At 63.6% G+C, this 19,524-nt stretch overlaps 1 protein-coding gene across 1 annotated transcript in view; it reads left to right on the top strand.

Moving 5' to 3' along the window:
* TBC1D22A (TBC1 domain family member 22A) overlaps positions 1–19,524 on the top strand; it is a 101,216-nt gene that overhangs the window by 48,484 nt on the left and 33,208 nt on the right. Inside the window, exons 9-10 of the mRNA XM_037160435.2 lie at positions 12,139–12,248; positions 17,181–17,256. Of these exons, the coding sequence (XP_037016330.2) occupies positions 12,139–12,248; positions 17,181–17,256 (186 nt within the window). The remainder of the gene's footprint in view (positions 1–12,138; positions 12,249–17,180; positions 17,257–19,524) is intronic.

Here is a 19,524-nt window from a genome sequence, read left to right as displayed (position 1 = left end):
AGACCAGCAGAGAGGGTGGAGCTCAGCAGGGCCTGGGGCTCAGACCGCGGGTGGCCTGGGGGCCGCAGCTGGGCATTGGGGCTGGGGGGCTGGCTCCAGAGGGCGAGGCCTGGCGCCCCGTCCTGCATAGCCTGTTGCGGGGGCCGTGAGGTGTGAATTCCTTGGCCCAGGTCCTGACGGTGGCCGTCCCGCCTGCTGGGGAGCAGGCAGACGCGTCGATCGTCCAGCCACTGCTGAGGTGTGTCCCTGAGCACCCCAGGCGCGGACCAGGCTGTGTCCTCCCAGTTGCACCCGGCCCGTGTGGGTTTCAGAGGCAGGACAAAAGGGGTCACAGGAGTCAACTGTGGGGACAGTTTTAGGGATGGAGGGGTTAGTCGTGTCCAGTGTTCGGTGGCCAAACCTCCGGAGTCCGACTTCCAGAGTGATCTTGGTCCGCAGAGGGGCCATTTGCCCAGTCTCTGTCTTCGTCCCTGCTTCCTGCGCCCGTGGGGCCGCGGACCAGCTGGGAGAGGACTAGCCCCAGGCGTCCGCTGAGGGGAAGGGAGGGTGCTGGGGCGGCCGGGGGGGCCCGCGCGCCTTGCGCTTTGTGCCCAGGAAGTCAGCTTGCGCCCCAGTGGAACCGGGCCCCTGGGGGTCTCTGGGTTTGCCGTCCATTCAGACGCCACGGCTTTCCAACGCTTTCCCTGGGAATACTTAGCCTTGTGCGGGGTTGGGGGGGCCTGGCCAACCCCCCTCCCGCACCCCCACACTCTGCTCCCCACACTTGCCCCCCCGAGGGAGGGGTTCCTGGTCGGCGTCTGGCATCTGCCGGGCTCCATCTCGGCCCGCGGTTCGGGTGTCTGTGTGCGGTGGGCCCTCTCCCTGCCTCCTGCCCGAGCCCCAGCCTCTGAGCCTGCTGAGCCTGGTCTCCCGGCTGCCGGTCGGGAAGCGGAGTCGGTCCCGTTTCCTCTGTCCAGGCTCTGCTGGGCATGTGGGCCCTGCGTCAGGGCCTGGGCTGCGGGGGGGCGGGGGGGGGCGGGGGGGGGCGCCTCCCGCCTGCAGCCTGTGCTGCGTCTTCCAGCCTGTCGCCCGGCCTGGGCCGCGGTTCCTGCCGTGCGCAGCCGAGTCGGGCGAGCCCCGGGCCCTCCCTCTGAGTCTTTCCCGGCAGGCGCCCCCCTGGCCTGGCTGCGCCGCGCTCCCGTGTTGTGAAGAAGGCTCCGTGAGGCCACCCCGCTTCTTGCACGGAGCGGCCCCCTGTTGCCGGGTTTCCTCAGGCCCCCGCCCGCCAGGCCTGGTGCGGTTTGTGAGGACGGCCCCTGTTCTTCAGACGGGGGCTCTCACACTCCCGAGCAAACCGTGTCGCCCTTGGCTTGGAATTCAGGACCAGTGTTCTGTCCTCTGGAATCGCACAGTCTAGGCGGAGAATTATGTTTTAGTTTTGCCATGTATTTTCTCATAGTAGAAAATGAAGTGTGTGGTGGGGGTAGAAATGGGAGGGAGGCGGGGGGCTGCAGGGGGTGGGCTGGGGTGGGAGTAAATGGCAGAAAACTGTACTTGAACAACAATTAAAATTTGAAAGAATATTAAAAAAAGAAAAACAAAACAAAACAAAAAATGAAGAAGCACCTCCCCGTCTTCATTTAGGTTTAGGCTGGATTCTAAGCAGCACTCGGGACCACGGCTCTGGGCTTCCGCGTGTGGGTGGGGCCTGGGGAGGTGAGGGGTGATTCTCATCATGGCGTGTGTGAGCTCCGATAGATTGGATTTTACGGGTCATTTTCTCCTAATATAATTACTCTCAAAGTCCGATACGGAAAGAATCTGAGATAAACAACGCACGTACTCACGGACCTGACTGTCTACTTGTATATTCTTGGTTATGAGTCAGAACTTCAAAAGTGTGGGTGTTTTTAACCACGTTAGTTTTGTCCAGAGAAGTCATTTCACCATCCCGGTCACAGAGGCTGGGGTGGTTGGCAAGGCAAATAGCTTGGGTGGGGATGAAGCCGGGAGCCTGAGTTGGCCCTGGGACCCGCTCCGTCTGCAGGGTGCAAGGTGTGAGAGGGGGGGTAAGAGCTGGGGCTGGTTTCTCGTGACTGTGTGCGGTGAGAGAGGCTGTCCCGCCGATGCTCGTTTGCGCCTGTGGCACGTCGATCGGTCCACGTGGTACAGGGACCGTGGCTCTGCAAAGCACATCTGCTGTGTGGCTCCCTCCGGTGTCCCTCTGCCCTCGGGCACTGGTGTCCCCGGTCAGTCGCAGAAGCACTTCAGGCAGAAACCAGAGCACCGAGTACAGAGGTTTGTGTGGCAGTCCTGGCTCCACGTGGGGGAGGTGGGCGTGGGGGCTGGGCGGTGCTGGCAGATCAGCGCTGCAGGGGGGTCTGCTGGCGGCAGCCCCAAGTGCCCGTGAGGTGCCCTGTGCTCGCAGAGCCGTGGCTCGGAGGTCGTCCTACGGTCTGTCTAAAAACCTGCTGGTGCCGATCAGAGGAGCAGACTCACCGCTAAAAATGGAATCCCGTGCGGTGCAGGTGCAGGGCCAGGGCTGCTGCTGGAACGTCCTGCCGAGCCGTCAGTGCTCTTCTCCACACGGCAGTGGTCGCATTACGCACGCGCAGTTCACAGTTACTGCTTTTTCGTAGTAAGCAAGCGTTTTCCGAAGTCGTTAAACATTAAACATGGTTTCTTTTTGAAAAGTAGTAACACACAACCTCCAGTAAGAGGCAGGAGAACTGGACAGAAGGTGGACCAGGAGCTGCGAGGGAGGCTGAGCAGAGTGGACACCAGCTGGACCTCCGGGCCGTCTGCAGAGCACCGCACTACACGGCAGCGGGGCACACGTCTGCGCACACGTGTGGCCCACAGAGCAGGCCTGCGCACGTTGGAGCAGCGGGGGGGGTACATGAAGCATGTTCTGTGACCGCAGTGACATCAGGTCCGATGTCAGGGGCAGGAGGGGAGGCGAGGGTGTCCATAAGCCCGTGCAGATGGCAGACTACAGCCACAGGAAGTGTCGTGTCAGAGGAGAACGTCAGGGGCAGCTGGAAATCACTTTGGGATGGATGAAAACAAACACAGCCAACCCAGACTCCTGGGCGGGGCCAGAGCCGGGCCTCTGGGGAGACCTGCAGCTGCGAGTGTCTGTGTGATGAGAAAGGCTCAGACTGTCCACACTGCAACGGCAGCCCCGTGCGGCGCGGCCCGGCTCTGCCCCACACCGGACGGGCCCTCCCGGGCATTCGGCGGAAGGAAGCCCAGGCCCAGCGTGGGAACGAGTCAGACTGCCTGTGTCTGCAGATGGTGTGACCTGAGCCCAGAAAGCCCAGAGGGCTCCCCTAGGAAGCCACAAAGCCCCACGCAAGATCGGGACACAAAAATCGGTCGGGTTTCTGTACTCTTGCAACATGTGATACAAAAACGAAATGGTAAAAATAGTTCCTCTTACAGTAAAGCAGGTACAAATTCAGCAAAAAACTGTAAGATTTGTATTCCGAAACCCAAAAAGCCTTGTTGGAGTGGATTAAAGGAGATCTCAGTGAGGAGGGCCCGGTGTCCGTGCGTCGGGAGGAGCCGTGGCGTGCCGGTGGCGGCCTCCCCCAGCTGCCTGAGGACGCGCTGCAGCCCCGGGCAGAGCGGTGGCGGGCTCTGTGGCAGAAGTGGACCCATCTGCCTGCCAACGTGCACGGAAGTTCAAGGGCTCCAGGCTGAAGAGCCGTCAAAAGAACAGTGTTGGCGGATGCCCGCTCCATGGTACCACAATTCACCGCACAGCCGCAGTGACACGGGCATTGTCGTCCTGGCCGGCGGGCAGCTGCGCGGCTCAGCGGCACAGACCCGAGTCTAGAGACGGCCCTTCCTTTCGCTCATGCGAGCTGAGCTCTGACGGGGACCCTTCCACCAGGGGAGGTCGTGTTCAGCAGGTGTGCTGAGCGCCTAGATGTCGGCGAAACATGTGAGAGCTGGACTGTAAAACTCGTACAGGAAGGCAGAGGGGTCCGTCCTCGTGACCTTGGGTTGGGTCAGGCTTTCTTAGGTGCAACACAACCAAAAGTGGCAAGAAGAAAGGAGGTAAATCAGAGTTTTCGTGGAAATGAAAATGCTTGTGTTGTGAGTGCTGCATTAGAGAGAATGCAGGCACGTCTGCGCAGTGGGAGGAGCTTTGGCAGATCGCGCATCCAGTAACAAGTGCACACCCGTGGTAACGAGGAACTCATGTAACTCAGGCAGTGAAAAGTGGGCCAAGTGTTGGAGGAGACATTTCTGTAAGGAACGCAGACAAGTGGCCTGTAGGCACGTGAAATGATGCTCGGCACCACCAGTTCCTGTGGGAGGCAGGTCAAAACCACGGCGAGACGGCACTCTGCTCCCACTGGGGACCTGTGGTCGGAGCCGGGACAGCAGGGCTGGCCAGGGCCGTGGACCGGAACATCCCATGCGCTGCCGGCGGGTAAACTGGCGTGGCGGCCGTGGCCGGCAGCCTGGGTTCCATCACCGTCCCGCGTGGGGTTCCGCTGTGAGAACGTGCACCGGGCCCTGCCCAGGACAGCCCACAGGGAGCAGCCTTGCCCCCAGTGTCCCTCGGCTGGTGGGTGTGTCAGTGAAGGGCCACAGGCCCGGAAAGCGGGACAGAACTCTGTTATCAGCAGGGAGGAGGGCAGGCCTGAGGCACACGCTGACACGGATGAACCTGGGAAACGTCATGCTAAGTAAAGACGCAGTCACAGGCCACGCGGCGTGTACTCCATCTACAGGAACCGTCTAGAACAGGCAAGCCCGCGGAACATGGGTCAGTGGACGGAGTGGGGGGACAGAGCGCCCTAAAATTAGGTTGCGGGGATTGTCACCCAGCTTCGGGATGCGCTGGAGAACGGCCGCATCGTGTGGCCGGGGAGTGGCTTCCCAGGAAAGCTGCTCACAAAGAAAGCGGGCCCTGTCCGTGCCGGCCGGGCTGCCGCACCACACTCCGTGGACCGGGCTGCCTGTCATGGCGTGAACTGCGCCTCCCTGTGCGGGAGGCCGGGAGTCTGAGGGTGGCCCAGCGGCACGTTCTGGTGGGACGGATCTACAGCGGCAGGTGGCGGGCAGGGCTCATGCCGCCTTCCGGGATGCAGGGTGGGCCTGGAGCACCGGCCCGGCGGTTGGCCCGGTGGAGGCGGGCCCCTTGCTCTGCAGGGCTGCCCATGTGTGTGCCCGGCAGGTCGCCAGCTGGCTTTTCCAGTGTGAAGACCGGCTTTGTGGGGGCTGGCTGGGAAGATGTTGGTCCTCCCTGTTCCCAGCCTGGGCCGGAGGCCTGAGCTGCTCCCTGCAGCAGGAGCGCCCTCTCGTGCTGTGCCCGGCACCCCGGCACCCGGCCAGACACCTTGTTGAGAGACCCGGTCCAGGCCCCGGGCCCATGTGCCGCTCCCGTGAAGTAGCAGTCATGGAGCCGTCTCTTTTGCTGTGGTTTTTCGTTTTAACTGGGTTTTCTCACCCTTTCCAAACGCGTCTTCCTGACTCCTGGAGGCCCCCAGCTCCCCACTGCTGCCGGTTTCTCCGGGAGCTCTGGGGGCTCCCTGGCGGGTCACCAGACACGGTGCCTCTGGCCCACTCTTCTGGTCGCTCAGCTAAGCCACCCATGTCACGCCTCTGAGCGTTTGCTTCAATAGTAAGAACTGAGTGAGAATTCAAGTGGGATTCAAAATACATTAATACACAAGAGCCTTGGGGGTCCAGGAGGTGCCCGAGCGACCCTGCACGTGTGACCTGCGCAGCACCCGGCAACAGGAAGGTGCTGTCTGCGGGGCCCGTGGGAGGTGCGTCTCCCCCGGCACGGCGCTCGCCGGCCCTCAGCCGCGTGCTGCCCGGGAACCGCGCTTGCTGTTACTCTGTAAGTAGAGCGGTCCCCGGTCCTAGAAAGGCAGGTCACTGTAGTTCGCAAGGATGCCGTTCCCGCATGGCCGGTGAACGGGGGGACAAAACCCTGTGTCCAGGCCGACTCCTAACGGGATCCATCCTGGTCCACAGGTGCAGTGCCGGGTGGCGCCAGCAGGGGGCGCACTTGGCTGCGCTGCCCAGCGTATGGGCTGGGAGATGGCACCGGCTGGGGTCAGAGCAGGGCTCTGATGGAGAGACGGGTGGTCGTTGAAGTGACAGCCCTGGTGGGAGCTGCTCACCGTGTCGGGCTGTGGGTCCGTCTGTCCGTTGCCCTGGTGTGTGTCCTGGTTCCCTTTCGTGCGCCGATCCCCTCCTGCGGGGCAGCTCTCCTCCCGCCCCCTCTGCTCTGTCCCTGTGTCTCAGCACCTGAGCTTCACCCACCTGCTCGTGTCGGGCTTGGTGGGGGTGGGGGTGGCTGGACTCCACGAGGAGTGTGGCCCGAGGCCGTGACGGCCATCTGGCCTCCGAGTCCTCAGCCCGGCCCGTGGCTTGGCTGCTTCCGTTCTGTGGGTGACTTGAGCTCTTTCCTCTTGAGAGAGACACGCAGGACGGTCTCCAAGCCTTGGATCCCCTGACGCACCCGCCTTCCACGGCAGCCGTGAGGGGGTGTGCAGGGCCAGGCGGGCCAGCCGTCTGGGAGGTGTCCTCCGGCGGGTGCCCGGACGAGGGCTGGAGTTTCAGAGGCAGGGCAGGGTGACGACGCAGCAGGCCCAGAAAGAGAGCGGCCGCTCGTCCTTGGAGGGTGTCTTCCGTGAGAGAGAGAGGACGTCGGGCCTGTGAGCGGAGAAGCTTCATCCGTGGCCTGGCGTGTCTGTGGACAGGCGAGGTGGCAGCTGCGGGCTCTCTTTCCCTTCGGTCGTTCGCTTCCAGAGCAGGACCCGGATGGGGACCAGGGGCGCTCGTGTCTAAGGAGCCCCGGAGGAGCTGCTGCTGAGTGGCGTCCTTGCAGGTGGACGGACTCCGCGTGATGGGCCCGCGTCCCGAGCTCCCTCCCGCGGGAGAGGCGCAGGCTCGGCCCATTGCCTGCCTGCCGCCAGCCTGCCCAGCTCAGGAAGCCGCCGATGCGGCGCAGGGGGGTCCCCTCCCTGGGACCGGTGTCCCTGTGGGGTAGCAGCAGCGACTGCTGACCACAGGAGGACGCGTTTGCAAGGGAGCCCACGCCTGCTGCAGGAGACCCCGGGGACAGGCAGGGGCTGCCTCTCGTGGTTGGACCCTGCGAGGCCACGGCTGCCAGGTATGGGCGGCGTGGCAGCTTGTTTCCTGGGGGCGACTCCGCCCACGTGCCGGGCCAGCACTCGCACAGAGACACGCGCCCACACGTAGGTGCGCACGCACAGTGCTGTGTCCGCGCATGCAGGGCAGACTGCTCTGCTCAGGCCCGCGGCCTGTGCACGTGCCCTGTGGGAGTCGGGGCCCGGGGCTCGCCGGCCCAGCCCGCCCTCAGACCGCAGGCCACAGTGAGGGGAGGCCTTTTCACAATGCCCGTCCTCCCAGCGAGGGCCAGTCACTCCACCCGATGTGCTGAGCAAGGGGACTGCCCTGAGGTGGCCCCAGGGCCCAGCACGCCAAGGGCCCGAGAGGTGACACCCGCTGGTGCTGCCGGGGGCCTGCGGGGCGTGGGAGCCTTTGGGAAGGTGCTGGTGTCTGGTCTGGAGGGGGGTGTTGAAAGAGCAGGTCCCTGGGGGCGGTGGGTGGAGGGTCTCGTGCGAAAGTGCTGAGCGCAGGTGGAGGCAGCAGTGGGGATTTGGGGAGACCGGCTGGGTCGTTGGGTCACAGAGCCAGTCTGGGTGGGTGGTGACGGGTGGTGCCCTGGTGGCTGGCTTTGACCAGCTGGGAGCAGACCTCCGAGTGTGCTGATGGGCTGGGCACAGGTGAGGGGGGCCGGCTGAGGACGTCCCGAGCTTTGCCCTCACCCACGGGAAGGCGGGAGCCGCCACTGCCCCAGAAGGTTGATGGAGACCCCTCTCCAGGTCCTTGTGTCCACCGTGAAATGCAGGACTCTCCCTGGGGCAGGTGGCGGGGAGGCATGTGGCCCATGGGCTCCACTTTCCGGCCGGGCTGTGAGCTGCTCCTCTCTGTTTTCCGTGTGAGTTCAGTGTGTGGTGGCGGGAAGTTCCGAGGACCAAGGAGACGGAGGCAGTGGTCGCTCGTTCACTGATGTCACCCCCAAAGACACGCACCAACGCCAGTGCAGGGGGATGCCGATGTGAGTGCTGGCGTGGAGTGCTTCGGCCTGCGGTGCTCGGCCTGCTCCCTTGGACTAGAGCCCCGACCCCGTGCCCAGCGGTGTCGGAGACGCTGGAGCCCGGAAGACGCCATGTGGTGGAGAACCCTCCGGCGCCAGAGAGCCTTGGGCGAGCGTGCGGTGTCTTCCTGGGTGCGTTCGTCTGCCTTCCCCGGGCCGCACGCCGGCTGGGCCCGGGGCCCAGGTTCCTGAGTCTCCCCCGGAGACACCGCTGCCTTGGAGCGTGACAGGGCCGGCCTCCCCTGAGCGAGATGGTGCGTGTGCCGGGCTGTGAGTGTGGGCCCACAGGGTGTCCGTGGAGGAGCGGTGGGTCACGCTAGGCCAAGGAGCAGCACCAAGGAGCTAGGCCAAGCGTCGCCCAGGAAGGGACCGTGCCGGTGAGTGTCGGGACGGGTCTGGACAGGCCAGAAGGGCCTTCCCATGGAGAAGCCTTGGGCTGGGCCGAGGGGCTTCGATCGGATGGGGTGCTGTGCAAGAGCGGTTTCAGTTGGGGAGCAAGGTGGCTGGCCGGTTTATCGTCCAGGGCCTGAGTCATCGGCCCCCTCCTCCGGGAAGCCCTCCTCGCCTCCACTCCTGGGCAGGACGGGCTTGCCCTCCTGGGAGGCCAGCGTGCCGTGGCCTCTTTCCACCCAGCTTTCAGCCTGCGTGTCATGGTTGCCTCCCAGGTGACCTTGTGTTGGGTGTCATCCCCTGGTCTCTCAAGTCCCTGCTTTCCCAGATTCCCAGAAAGGCCGTTAATTCAGTTGTGTGGTTGTGGTGGCGATGCGGTCGTCTCGAAGGAGAAGGAAAGGGCCGTGTGTGGTGTTCGGTACGCGGCGGCCCCCAGGCGCCAACCCTGAGACAGCAGGCTTGGTTCCCACCCACGCAGCCCGGCACGTGGCGTGGGGGTGTGACGGACGAGGGGGAAGTGCCACGGCCAGTCCCGCGGCCCTGCTGCTCCTTGTCCTGGAAGGAAAGCCGTCCTCTGGGGGTCTGCCGCAGCCCCAGGCTCTCTGCAGAGGGCCCGCCCAGGCCAAGCCCCTGGAGCGGAGGAGAAAACGGGATTCACAGCAGCCGTGCGTGGTCGGGCGTCAGTGTCTTCACGCATGTGCAGCAGAGTGAGGTGGGTCATCTGCCCGTTGGGGATCTGACTGAAGACAGTGCCGCACAGCGTGACAGGCAGCTTCTCCACGTTGTCCCGCGTAAATCAGCAGAAATGCTTCTGCACGTTGGCGCCCCATTGAGATGGAAATGACCGGAGCCCAGTGAAGGACAGCGGACCGGAAATCCAGGGGTCCGGTCAGCTTTGGCGGTGAAGGGGTTACCTCCCAGCGTGTTCCTGAGCCACAAGACGGTATTTATAACCCGTGGCAGGAGCAGTTAAACTGACGGGTGATTAAGGAAGTTTAATAGTTGAATAATAAGGAGTGGTTCTTGACAGCTGCTTCTCTTGCTGGGAAGCGTGTTTGGTGGCTGTAAGGACAGTGTGCAGGGCGGGCCATGTGGTCGGGTGGGGTGTGCTCGCACCCGGCGCTGTGACGCGGTCCCCGGTCACGTGGTGTGCCGACAGAAATGGAGACGCCCGTTATGACTTTCTGATTTATTGTTGAAGTGGTTTGTTAATTTTGACTGACTCCAAGCAGGTTAATTAGCACACATCGATGTATTTGATTAGAAGTGCGCTGTTGTGGAGCTGAGTAGGAAAGGTCAAGCCAGTGAGTTACTTTCCAGCCACCCCAGCACCGCGTCCCGAGTTTCGATCTTTCCTGCTGCACATCGACCAGAAGGAAGTCGATGGGCAGCTCCTTAGCGTCAGCGCCGTGAGGCCGGCCTGGCCCCTCAGGCCCAGCGGCGCCCCCCTGCCCTCCCCATTCTGGGGCTGGGGGGTGTTTGTCCTCAGGATCCATTTCTCACACTTGGGAACAGCAAACGTTCAGAAAAGTTCTTTTTGGAAATGAGCAGAGATGCTGTGAAGTGGGGAACAGAAATGACTAATACACTGAAAACAAGTCTAGCTTCACAAGGAACGAGAATGCAAATTGAACCGATACCGCAGTTCTATTTTTGTCTATCAAATTAGCAAGGATTGAAACACCATCCGCAGTGCTTTGTGGCAGAGCGGAGAGTGACACCCGCCCTGTCTGGGGGAGCGGCCGCCTGGGCAGCGCCAGGGCGCCTGCCGCCTCGAGGCCGGGCTGTGGTGGGTGTCCGTCCCCAGGCCCCGAGCAGCCCCTGTCCAGCCTCGGGAAGGTCAGGCCGTTTGGGGCGCGCTGACCGCCCAGCAGCCTTGAACACGAGTCCACGAGGAACTCTCGGTGCCTGGCGGTGGCGGTTCATGCATGACAAGCCCGGGGCCTTGGTCTCCAGTCTGGTTCTGGCTCGTTAACAGGCTGCGCGTGGCTGTGGCCCGGGTTCCGGTGGTCGGAGCATCGTCCTGCCCACCAAACGCTTGCAGGTTGGGTTCCTGTCAGGGCACAGACCTAGGCTGTGAGTTCAAGTCCCTGTTGGGGTGTGTGGAAGAGGCACCTGATTGATGTTTCTCTCCTCCTGTCTCCCTTTTCTTCTCTCTCCCTCCCTCCCTTTCTCTAAAATCAGTAAAAACATATTCTCCACGAGGATTTATTGTTAGTGAAAAAGAAATTTATTCATATTTAGAGAGGGGGGAGGGAGGGAGAGAAGCACGGATGCGTGGTTGTCGCTTACGCATGTGCGCGCCCTGCTGGGGACCTGGAACGAAACCCAGGCACGTGCCCTGACTGGGAGTTGAACCAGCGACCCTTTGGTTCTCAGGCCAGCACTCAACCACTGAGCCACACAAGCTGGGGCTTCATTGGGGCTTTAACAGCCATGTGTGTATGCACGAATGCTTCTCCCAGGGAGAACTCGGCTCCCTGGGACTGGGAACGCGGCCCACGCTCGCCCCCTGGGGGTGGGGTTGCTGTGGCCCCAGAGTCTGTGACTGCGGTCCTGGAGCTGGGAAGGCGACTGGGTGCGCAGTGACTTGAGTCCCGCCCTAATCCCCGGAGGTGACCCCGCCCCCAAGGCTGCGACCTCTGTCCTCAAGGGCCTCCAGCCCCTCACCTTGGGCCCGCCCACCTTCAAACCCAGTGTCTCTCTTAACACCCGACATTCACGTTTTTTACTTTAGACCTGTTTTGCTTGCAAAGACGCCACACACGTTTGCAAAGTAAAATGAAGGTGAATAGAATTTTAAGAACGGGGTACACGGTTTGGGGTCACCGACGGGTGTTGTGCTGCGTGACAGCGACTTTGTAAAGGTTGGAAGTTGGTTTGTTCGGACGCCCGAGACGCTGTCCCAGGGTCTGTTTTTCACTTCAGAGCTCGCATCTCCTCGCCTCCTCTGCGGGGACTCGTCCCGCACTCGGGGAGGGCGGTGTGTGCCCTCACTGCCCGTTCTCCTCCCAGACGTGTGCGTTACCACTCGCTTGGCTCTCTGCTCACCGCGGCGGAGGACTTTCCTGCTCGGCCTCGGACGCTTTGACCTTGGAACGGGCTGTCAGAGGAGTTATTACTGAATGCATGTGAAAATGTCTCAGAAACTGAATTTTTAATGCTGTGGAAAACTTTCAGGTCTCTTCTAGGAATAAATGGTGTATTTAGGTTCTCTCTTATTAGGATCTGAAATGCCTGAGAAGCAATCACTTACAGTCTATTACTGATGCTAATTAACTGGAGAGGACTGAGAATATTAATTGTCTGCATCTGATGAGGCGCTGGGGCGTCAGGGACACGGGCCGCTCCTCCGCGGGCGGCAGCATCTCGGCGTCTCCGGGCCGCACGGGAGGAGGGGGAGCTGTGGGGGCCACACGTTAGGTACACCTGCCGTGCGATCATCTCACCGGGTTCTCGGGGACTTTTCGGCCCTTGCCGGGCCTCGTTCACAGCTGTCCTGGGACACCCCTGGCTAGAGCAACGGCGGTGGGCCCTGCAGAGGTGACGGCCACCCGGCCGGTGCCCCGTGTCCTTGTGCCCTGGGTAACTCCTGTCTCTCCCGTGCTCCGCAGAGGAGAAGGACGCGGACGTCGCCGACGTGTCCCGCGTGCCCGCCGACGTGCTGCGCAACGTGGAGGCCGACACGTACTGGTGCATGAGCAGGCTGCTAGACGGCATTCAGGTGAGCCCGGTTCCGGGGACGCACCCGCCGCCCTGTCACAGCTCAGGTCTCTGCCACCGGAGCTGCGTGTGCTCCTCGGGAGGACAGTGTGGGGAGGGCCGGGTGGGGGTGCACACAGCCCTGGGTGAGGCCACTGAGACCCGCTTCTGTGCTAGCCAGAGCCTGGGGAGCAGCCACGGTCTCCGGGTGCTGGGTGAGGAGCGGCAGGAAGGCAGCTGTGGCCGGGGGAGGGCGGGCGACGCCCAGGGAGGAGCTGCAGGGAAAGGAACCACCGCCCCCAGCAGGGGCTGGAAATGTCGGGTGGTGTCGAACAGAAGTGGTCGACGAGGCGCAGGGGGGCCTTAACGGGGGTGTCCCAGCAGCGGAGAGCACGGCCTGGCTGTCCACAGCGGGTCTGAGGGGGCTGTCGGGCAGCCTGCACAGGAGTGCAGGCTTCCTGCCCTGGCCATCGCGAAACCGGACTGGCCCCGCCCTGCAGCCCCGCCCTACAGCGGCCCAGGCCACCCAGACGTGCAAGAGGCATTGCCTCATTCAGGTTGGTCCTCTCCTCGGTGACTGCGTTGACACGCGGCTGAGATAACTCACACACATTCGGCGATTGAAAGTTGGCGGTGGTGACATTGTTACTTAACGTGCTGGCGTAATACCTCATGACTCAGGAACACTTTTTACGATGCAAACGTCTGGTGAGGAGGAAGGCGCCGCTTCGCTTTCTGCGAAGCTCTCTCGGTCTAAGCTGACGGGAGGCTCCGTGGCCGTGTGGCGCCTCCACGCTGGTCCATGGCCTCCGGACAGCGGCTGAGGGAGGCGTGGCCTTGCTCCGGGGCCTCTGGGAGGGGAGGAGGTCCGCCCACCCTGGCAGGGCCTGTGGGTGTTACCATCCTCGAGCGGATACTGTGCACCGGTGCAAATGCTGGTGCCTGAACGCCAACTGCAGCGTGAAGTCCGAAGCCACGTCCACGACGTTTGGACTTGGCCACCTCACAGCCCGTTGGCCTGTCTGGGCCTTTCCCCCACGACGGCCCCGTGACGCCGTCTGCTCGTGGTGTGCAAGAGCCCGGCCCGCACGAGGTGTGCGCGCCTTCGACGCGGGGCAGGTGCTGTCGCACACGCCGGGGCCCCTGCTGCCATCTGCCGCCCCCCGGCTCCGAGCAGAGGCTGTGCAGCCCGGGGGGCAGGTGGCGCTTCTCCGCAGGGCGGGTTTTGGCTCAGAAACTCAGATATTGGTAACAAGTACCGTCAGTTATTTTCCTTGAAGTGACAGGTTAACTGTTTCGTTTTGGGAGAATGTCTGCCAGGTACCCGTGTGATTAACCAGTTTGCCTCTTATTACTTCTTTCGAGTACAAACGAGGTTTCTTGAAAAATGTGTCTAATTCAGCTCCCAGCTCAAGCAGTGCAGCAAAGAGCTTTGCTCGAAGAAACCACGTTTCTGGGTTGCGCGTCTTGAGGACTCGGGGTGACCTTCCCATTTTGCCCCTCGGAATATTGAGGACGTGTTTACTCAAGGGCCCAGATCCAACACAATATTGTAAAGTTAGGAATTTTTCCCGTGTCATCAAATGAGGTTGCTTCTCCCTCTGCCACGGTGAACACTGGTATCAGGGAACAGTTTGGTGGCCTTGCCTTCATTCGTGCCGGCGTGCCAGCCCTCTCGGGGACCCAGTGGTTGGCCGTCCACTTGGAGGACCGCTGCCCTCAAGGGAAGCTGTCACCATGCACAGGCCTGTGGGTGTCTCACGGCCAGGCCCCCGCGGACGGGCTGGCCGCAGGGGACGGACAGGACCCGGACGGACGCAGCGAGCCGATGCGGGGTCCGGAGGGGTTGTATCGAGACCCCAGACGGAGGTGCAGGGACCGCAGCACATGCGGGTTTCGGACGCTTCCGGTAAAGGAGGAGCGTGGTGGGAAGAGGGAGACTGTGGAAAGAGCCCACGGGTTTCCAAAGAGAACCAGATGCCTTCTAGCAGCCAGGTCACGGCGGGCGGATCAGTTAAAACAGGAGACAGTAACCGAGTCGGCGGCAGGATGACAGAGAGATGGGACAGGTTAGGACGCGGCAGAGGAGAAGTAGGTCCAGAAGGGAGGAGTGCGGGGAAGCCGGCGTGGCTGGTGGCCGGGGGGCCATGCTGACGGAGGCCACTGCTCCCGCTCTTCCGTCCACGACACAGGTCTGCAGAGGGAGGGCCACAGCGCCACTTGAGACATGGCGGGGGTGGGGGGAGCCGCTGGCACTCGGCGGATGGGAGACGACCCAGAGGAGAGGCGCGGGACCCACCGGCGAGACCGCCAGGTGGCGATTGCACGGGAAGCAGGCTGCACCCGGCACGGCGGCGGCCAGTGGAAGCGGACACCACGTGCGGTGTTCTCCAGAAGAGTGTGTGTTGGGCCAGACTGCGTTTAGAGCGGGGTCCGGGGTGTGGGGCTCTGAGGAGCCGCGCCTCCGACGCTGGGCGACCGATGGAAGGGCTGGGGCGTGGCAGAGACCACGACCGGAGCGACCATCGTGCGGCGACGTGGCTTTTACGTGGCTCCCAGAGGAAATGTGTGTGGGGGCAGAGGGCGTGCCCCCGGGAAGGCCCCACGCTGCAGCAGCTCTGAGCCGTGTCTGTGTGCGCACGTGTGGCCCGTGAGGCCCGTGAGTGTGGGGTGCTGGGGGGGGGAGCACCGGCCAGTCCCGGCCACGCCGCGTCCCCGCCAGCGTTGCATCTGCGTCGCCTTTGCTGATGCTCCATCGCAGGGCTTTGTTCAGTTGCCTGTTTTTGGAGAATATTTTTTCCCTCCAGTTTGTGGTCTGTCAGTGCATTTTATTTTACCAGTGTTTTCTGACCGGAGGACTTTATCTCCCCGAGACCTGTGACTCACGGTTCTCTTTCCTCCGTGGAGAGGCTCTCCCGCAAACTCGCTGAGACGCGCTGTTTCTGGCCAGGGCGCCACGCGTTCTCCGTGTGCTTCTTGCGGAAGCTCTGAGCTCTTGGTGTTCGCGTGCAGGGCCGCCACTTAGCCGGACGCAGACCCTTCTGCTCAGCCCCTGGGCGGAGCAGGTGGCAGGTTGCCTTTCGGGGGCGTTACTCCGGGGGCAGAAGGGGGCAGCAGCGGCCCCAGCTGAGTGCCCTCGGGAGCGGACCCCAGGTTTGGGGTGTGGCCTCCTGGCTCCTCCGGCTGGTTGTTGGGTCCCCGTCGGCCCGGAATGTAGCTTCCTTGGAGAGGGGCGGGCAGGGGGACCCCCAGTCCTTCAGGGCAGGCGGCCTCAGTGGGGCCCCTGCTTCCTGGCGTGTTTTCCTGGAGCCATGGGCGCCGTGGTTTCCCCGACGTTTGTCGGAATCGAGCATCAGGTCACCTTCGGGGCCTCTGCCGAGGCTGCAGGGTCCCCCCCCCCCCCCGTCCGTTTCCCACCCCAGCCGCTTGTCTCCATGCCCAGCCCGGCTCCTCAGAGACCCCGCCGTCTGCCTCTGGGGCAGGGCTGCTGCCCCAGCCCAGGGCCGTTGCCAGGCGCCCCGGGGCCACGTGCTCCTTCGTCCCTGCACCGGGTCCGGGGTCTTCAAGTGCTGAGGGCCTGTCCCCTGTGAGGGGGGACATCGCCCCCAAGCGTGTTCCACGTCACGTCCGACTGCCCCCACCTCCCTCCTCGGCCCGAAGGCAGGGCGGCAGGGCGGGGGGCCGCTGCCTGTGCGCTGCCCTCACGGACCCGCCCCCACGCGGGAGAGGCCGGCAGCCTCTCGTGCCTCCCGCCATGTGCAGGCGCCCGCTGACCCAGATGCGACAGCAGCAGGCGCGTCCCCCACTGTCTGCAACGCCAGGAGGACTCCCCTTGTTGACCTCGCACCTGCCCGAGCGCTGGGCCTGGGCCGCCGCTGCCCGTGGCCCTGCCATGCTCACCCCTGGTGAGGCCCGTGGGGGCCACACGCTCCACGGAGTTCAAGGTCCAGGGCGCAGTGCTGTGGACTCGGCTGCTTCGGGTTCTGTGCTCGCCTTTTTACGTCTTCACGGGTCGTAGGACCCACTGAAGGACAAGCCCCAGGCCTCCTGTGACAGCTGCTGGGGCTTTTCTGACCGGTCGCCACAGCCGTGTTCGCTCTCTGACCTGGAGGCTGGGGGTCTCGTGGGGTTGTTGGGGGCTGGCCGTGTCCTTTCTGGAGGCGAACCTGTGCCCTGGCCTGTCCAGCCTGCGTACTTGGCCTGGCCCGTCCTCACCTTCCAAGCAGCAGGCCGGCAAGTCTGCCTGGCTTCGCTGCCCCTGACACGCCTCTCCTGCAGCCCTCTACTACCCAGAGGGCCCTGGGGCTACTCTGGGCCCACCAGAACGATCCAGGGGAATGGCCCGCTTGCCACAGGCGGTCGGTCGGCAGCATTAACCGCCTTTGCCGGGCCCCAGGGGCTGGGCCCTGGGCATCGAGGGCCGTTGTGCAGCCTCCCGTGGCCACCAGGGGGTGCAGGCCTCTCCCTGTGCAAGTCCAGCTGGAGCCCTGGTGCCGAAGGGCCCGGGCGCTGGCTGAGGTGCCCAGGCCTGGAGGAAGGGGCGTCAGCGCCCTTTGTCTAAGCTGTGCTCTCGGTGGTGACAGTACTGGTCCCGGGGCCTCTGTCCCCCATGCCTTCTGCATCTGGAGTCTGGTCCCCAAGCCCTCCATGCAGCAGACGCGTCCCCAGAAGGAGCTCTGCCTGCCCGGGCCCAGTGGCTGCATTTCCGTCTGAAGGTCTCACACTGACACGCGAAGTGTCCCTTGAATGTCCCCGCTGAGCCCCTGACGTCAGGGAGGCTGGACTGGACCTCGGAGTCGGACTGGCGGGCACTGCCGTGGGCGGCGTCTGCAGCCTGCCGCACGGGCACGCGCCTCTCTGAGAGGTGGTCCTGCCGTGTCCCTCCGCCGTGTCCCCGCAGAGCGTGTTTCCTGGCTGTGCCCGTGACGTGACACTCGCCGTTGTTTTTCTTCAGGACAACTACACCTTCGCCCAGCCGGGGATCCAGGTGAAAGTGCGGATGCTGGAAGAGCTCGTGAGCCGGATCGATGGTAAGCCAGCCCCGCGGCGGGCAGGGGGCGTGGAGGCTGCGGGAGGCGGCAGTGGGGTTGGGGGGCCATCCCCGCGCAGCGCGGGGGGCCGAGAGCACCCACGGCGGGCAGTCCCCGCTCCGTTAGGCCTGGCGACGGTCGCGCCTGGGGCGACTGCGCTGCGCATGGCCGTCCTCCGTCCTGTTTCCTGCCGGTGCCTCCTGCCAGGGATGCTGGCGTGATTTCTCCACGGAATCCAATTAATTACCAGGTCTGGAAACGACATCTTTCGTAGTGTGGAGAAATTAAAGTGTGTGCTCAGGCCGTCGTAGCCTGTGCCTTCGTGTGTGAGTGGGGGCTTCGCGATGCCTTCCACCTTCACCCCCCGCCCCTGTGATGCGCTCGCTGCCTGTCACACGGCCGCAGCAAGGTTTAATTAAGTGCGGAGAGAGTGCCGGCCGGGCCGGGCCTGTTCTCCTGGCAGTCTGTTGAATTAATGAACAGAGCATTAACAGAGATGGCAAGCAGAACCAGGCGAAGATCTGTGCCACCAGCCAGTGACGAGGTCCGGAGAAGGGAGATGGTCTCCCGTGGAGAGCTCTGGGGAAGCCGCAGGCGTTCTGCCGAATGCGTAGGAAATGGCGCTCCGCTTCCGTGTGGACATGGGGCCTGCTGTGCCTGGGCCTGCGTTGCTGCGTCAGTGCCCCTGTGCTCCCCCCGCCCCCCAACCTGTGCCTTTGCCTGCAGACCGCCTCGGCAGTGGGCGTCTGCATGACAGAGGCGCTCGGCCTGCGAATCGCTGACCGACACGCCCCCCGGAGCCGATGCGGGACCCCGTCACGGTCCTCGGTGCAGCCTGGGTCCCAGCCGTGTGTCTGACGGCTGTTACTGGGTCTGCACGTTGTGCAGTTTCACGGCTCTGCCGGTGACGCTGACTCGATTCAGCACGTTCAGCGGCCCTGCAGCCTGTCTGCTCAGAGTGCCACCTTCTGCTGGTGGAGCTGTGTGGGCGCGTGTGCTGCCGATTCCACAGTGAGACCGTTCTTGGACCTGTTGGCCAGTTTCCAACCAGTAGCTTCAGACTGCACCCCAGTCTCGCTTGGTGCTCTGAAGTAGGATTTGTGGTGCTGAGTCGCCGCCTTGGGGGTCCTGTTCCTCTCCTCTGGTGTCCTGCAGGGCAGGTGTCGCAAGTGCGTGGGGGTGAGGCAGTTGTGGCGAGCGCCCGTTTGCTCCTGGGCCGCAGTTGGGACCTGGTTGGACAGCCCCGCTCTGCGCTGCGTGGTGTGGGAGGCCTGCGCTGCGGGGCTGCCAGCGCTGGCTGAGGTGGCGGCTGCGGCGGCTGGAGGCCCCCTCCCCCCCCCGGGCCTGTGGGTCGGTCACAGGTGCATGTGCCATTCTGCATGCGAGGACGGTGCTTCGTCCCGCGGGTTTCCGTTAGGTCACCAGCCCTTCTGCACCCAGAGGAGGCTGGACCGTAGCAGGTCACACTGTGCGACGTGTGTGTTCTCCCAGCGGACCCTCAGGGGACCCTGTGACGGCCCCAGAACAGAAGTGGCCCGGCTCTCACGCAGGAGACCTGCAGGAGGGACAGGTTCGGACTCTCCAGCTGGTGGGAGCCGTGCCCCAGGCCTCAGCCACCTGACGCCCCCTCCGCCATTTCAAGCAGTCACCTCCTGGAGGGAGAGTGTGTGGGCTTGGAGCCTCTCCTGGGACTGGAAAGATTTTATTAAAGGCAGGATATGGGGGGAAGGAAAAACTGCCTTTAAAAACACCACTGCGTCGTGTCTGCATTTTCGGGGAAGAAGAGCAGTTATTCCGGGGCTCTGGCACTTGGCGGCTCGTTGGGGGAGGAGAGGTGGGGCACAGAGAGCTGAGCCACCCTGCAGGGTCCAGCTGCAGGAGGCGGATGTTCCAGCAGAAGCGTCGTGAGGACGTGCCCCAGAAGCCAGGAGAGGATGGAGAGGTGGCAGAGGTCACATGTCTCGGGGCACAGAGGGAAGCCAAGGGGTGAGCAGAGAGGGGCAGTGCCACTGTCCTCATTTCCGGTGGGGAGGAGTGGCTGAAGGACGTGTAAGAAGCACTGTCAGCGGGGTTCCATTTTGAGCCGTCCTGCATTCTGCTGTTACCCCCAGACCTTTTGGAAGCGACTGCTCTGTGGGCGCAAGGGTGCTGTGATCGAAGGGGGCGGCTCGGGTCTGCGCAGAACCCAGGCGGACAGCAGGAAGGGCAGCGGCCCGAGAGGCTGGACCCTGCGGGGATGAGGGTCCGTGCTGAGCGTGAGCCGGACCG

The sequence above is a fragment of the Artibeus jamaicensis genome, unplaced genomic scaffold (genome assembly GCF_021234435.1).
Source record: "Artibeus jamaicensis isolate MK-2021 breed Jamaican fruit bat unplaced genomic scaffold, CSHL_Jam_final contig_233, whole genome shotgun sequence".
In the NCBI taxonomy this organism is placed as follows: domain Eukaryota; kingdom Metazoa; phylum Chordata; class Mammalia; order Chiroptera; family Phyllostomidae; genus Artibeus; species Artibeus jamaicensis.
This window is presented reverse-complemented; position numbering and strand designations above follow the sequence as displayed.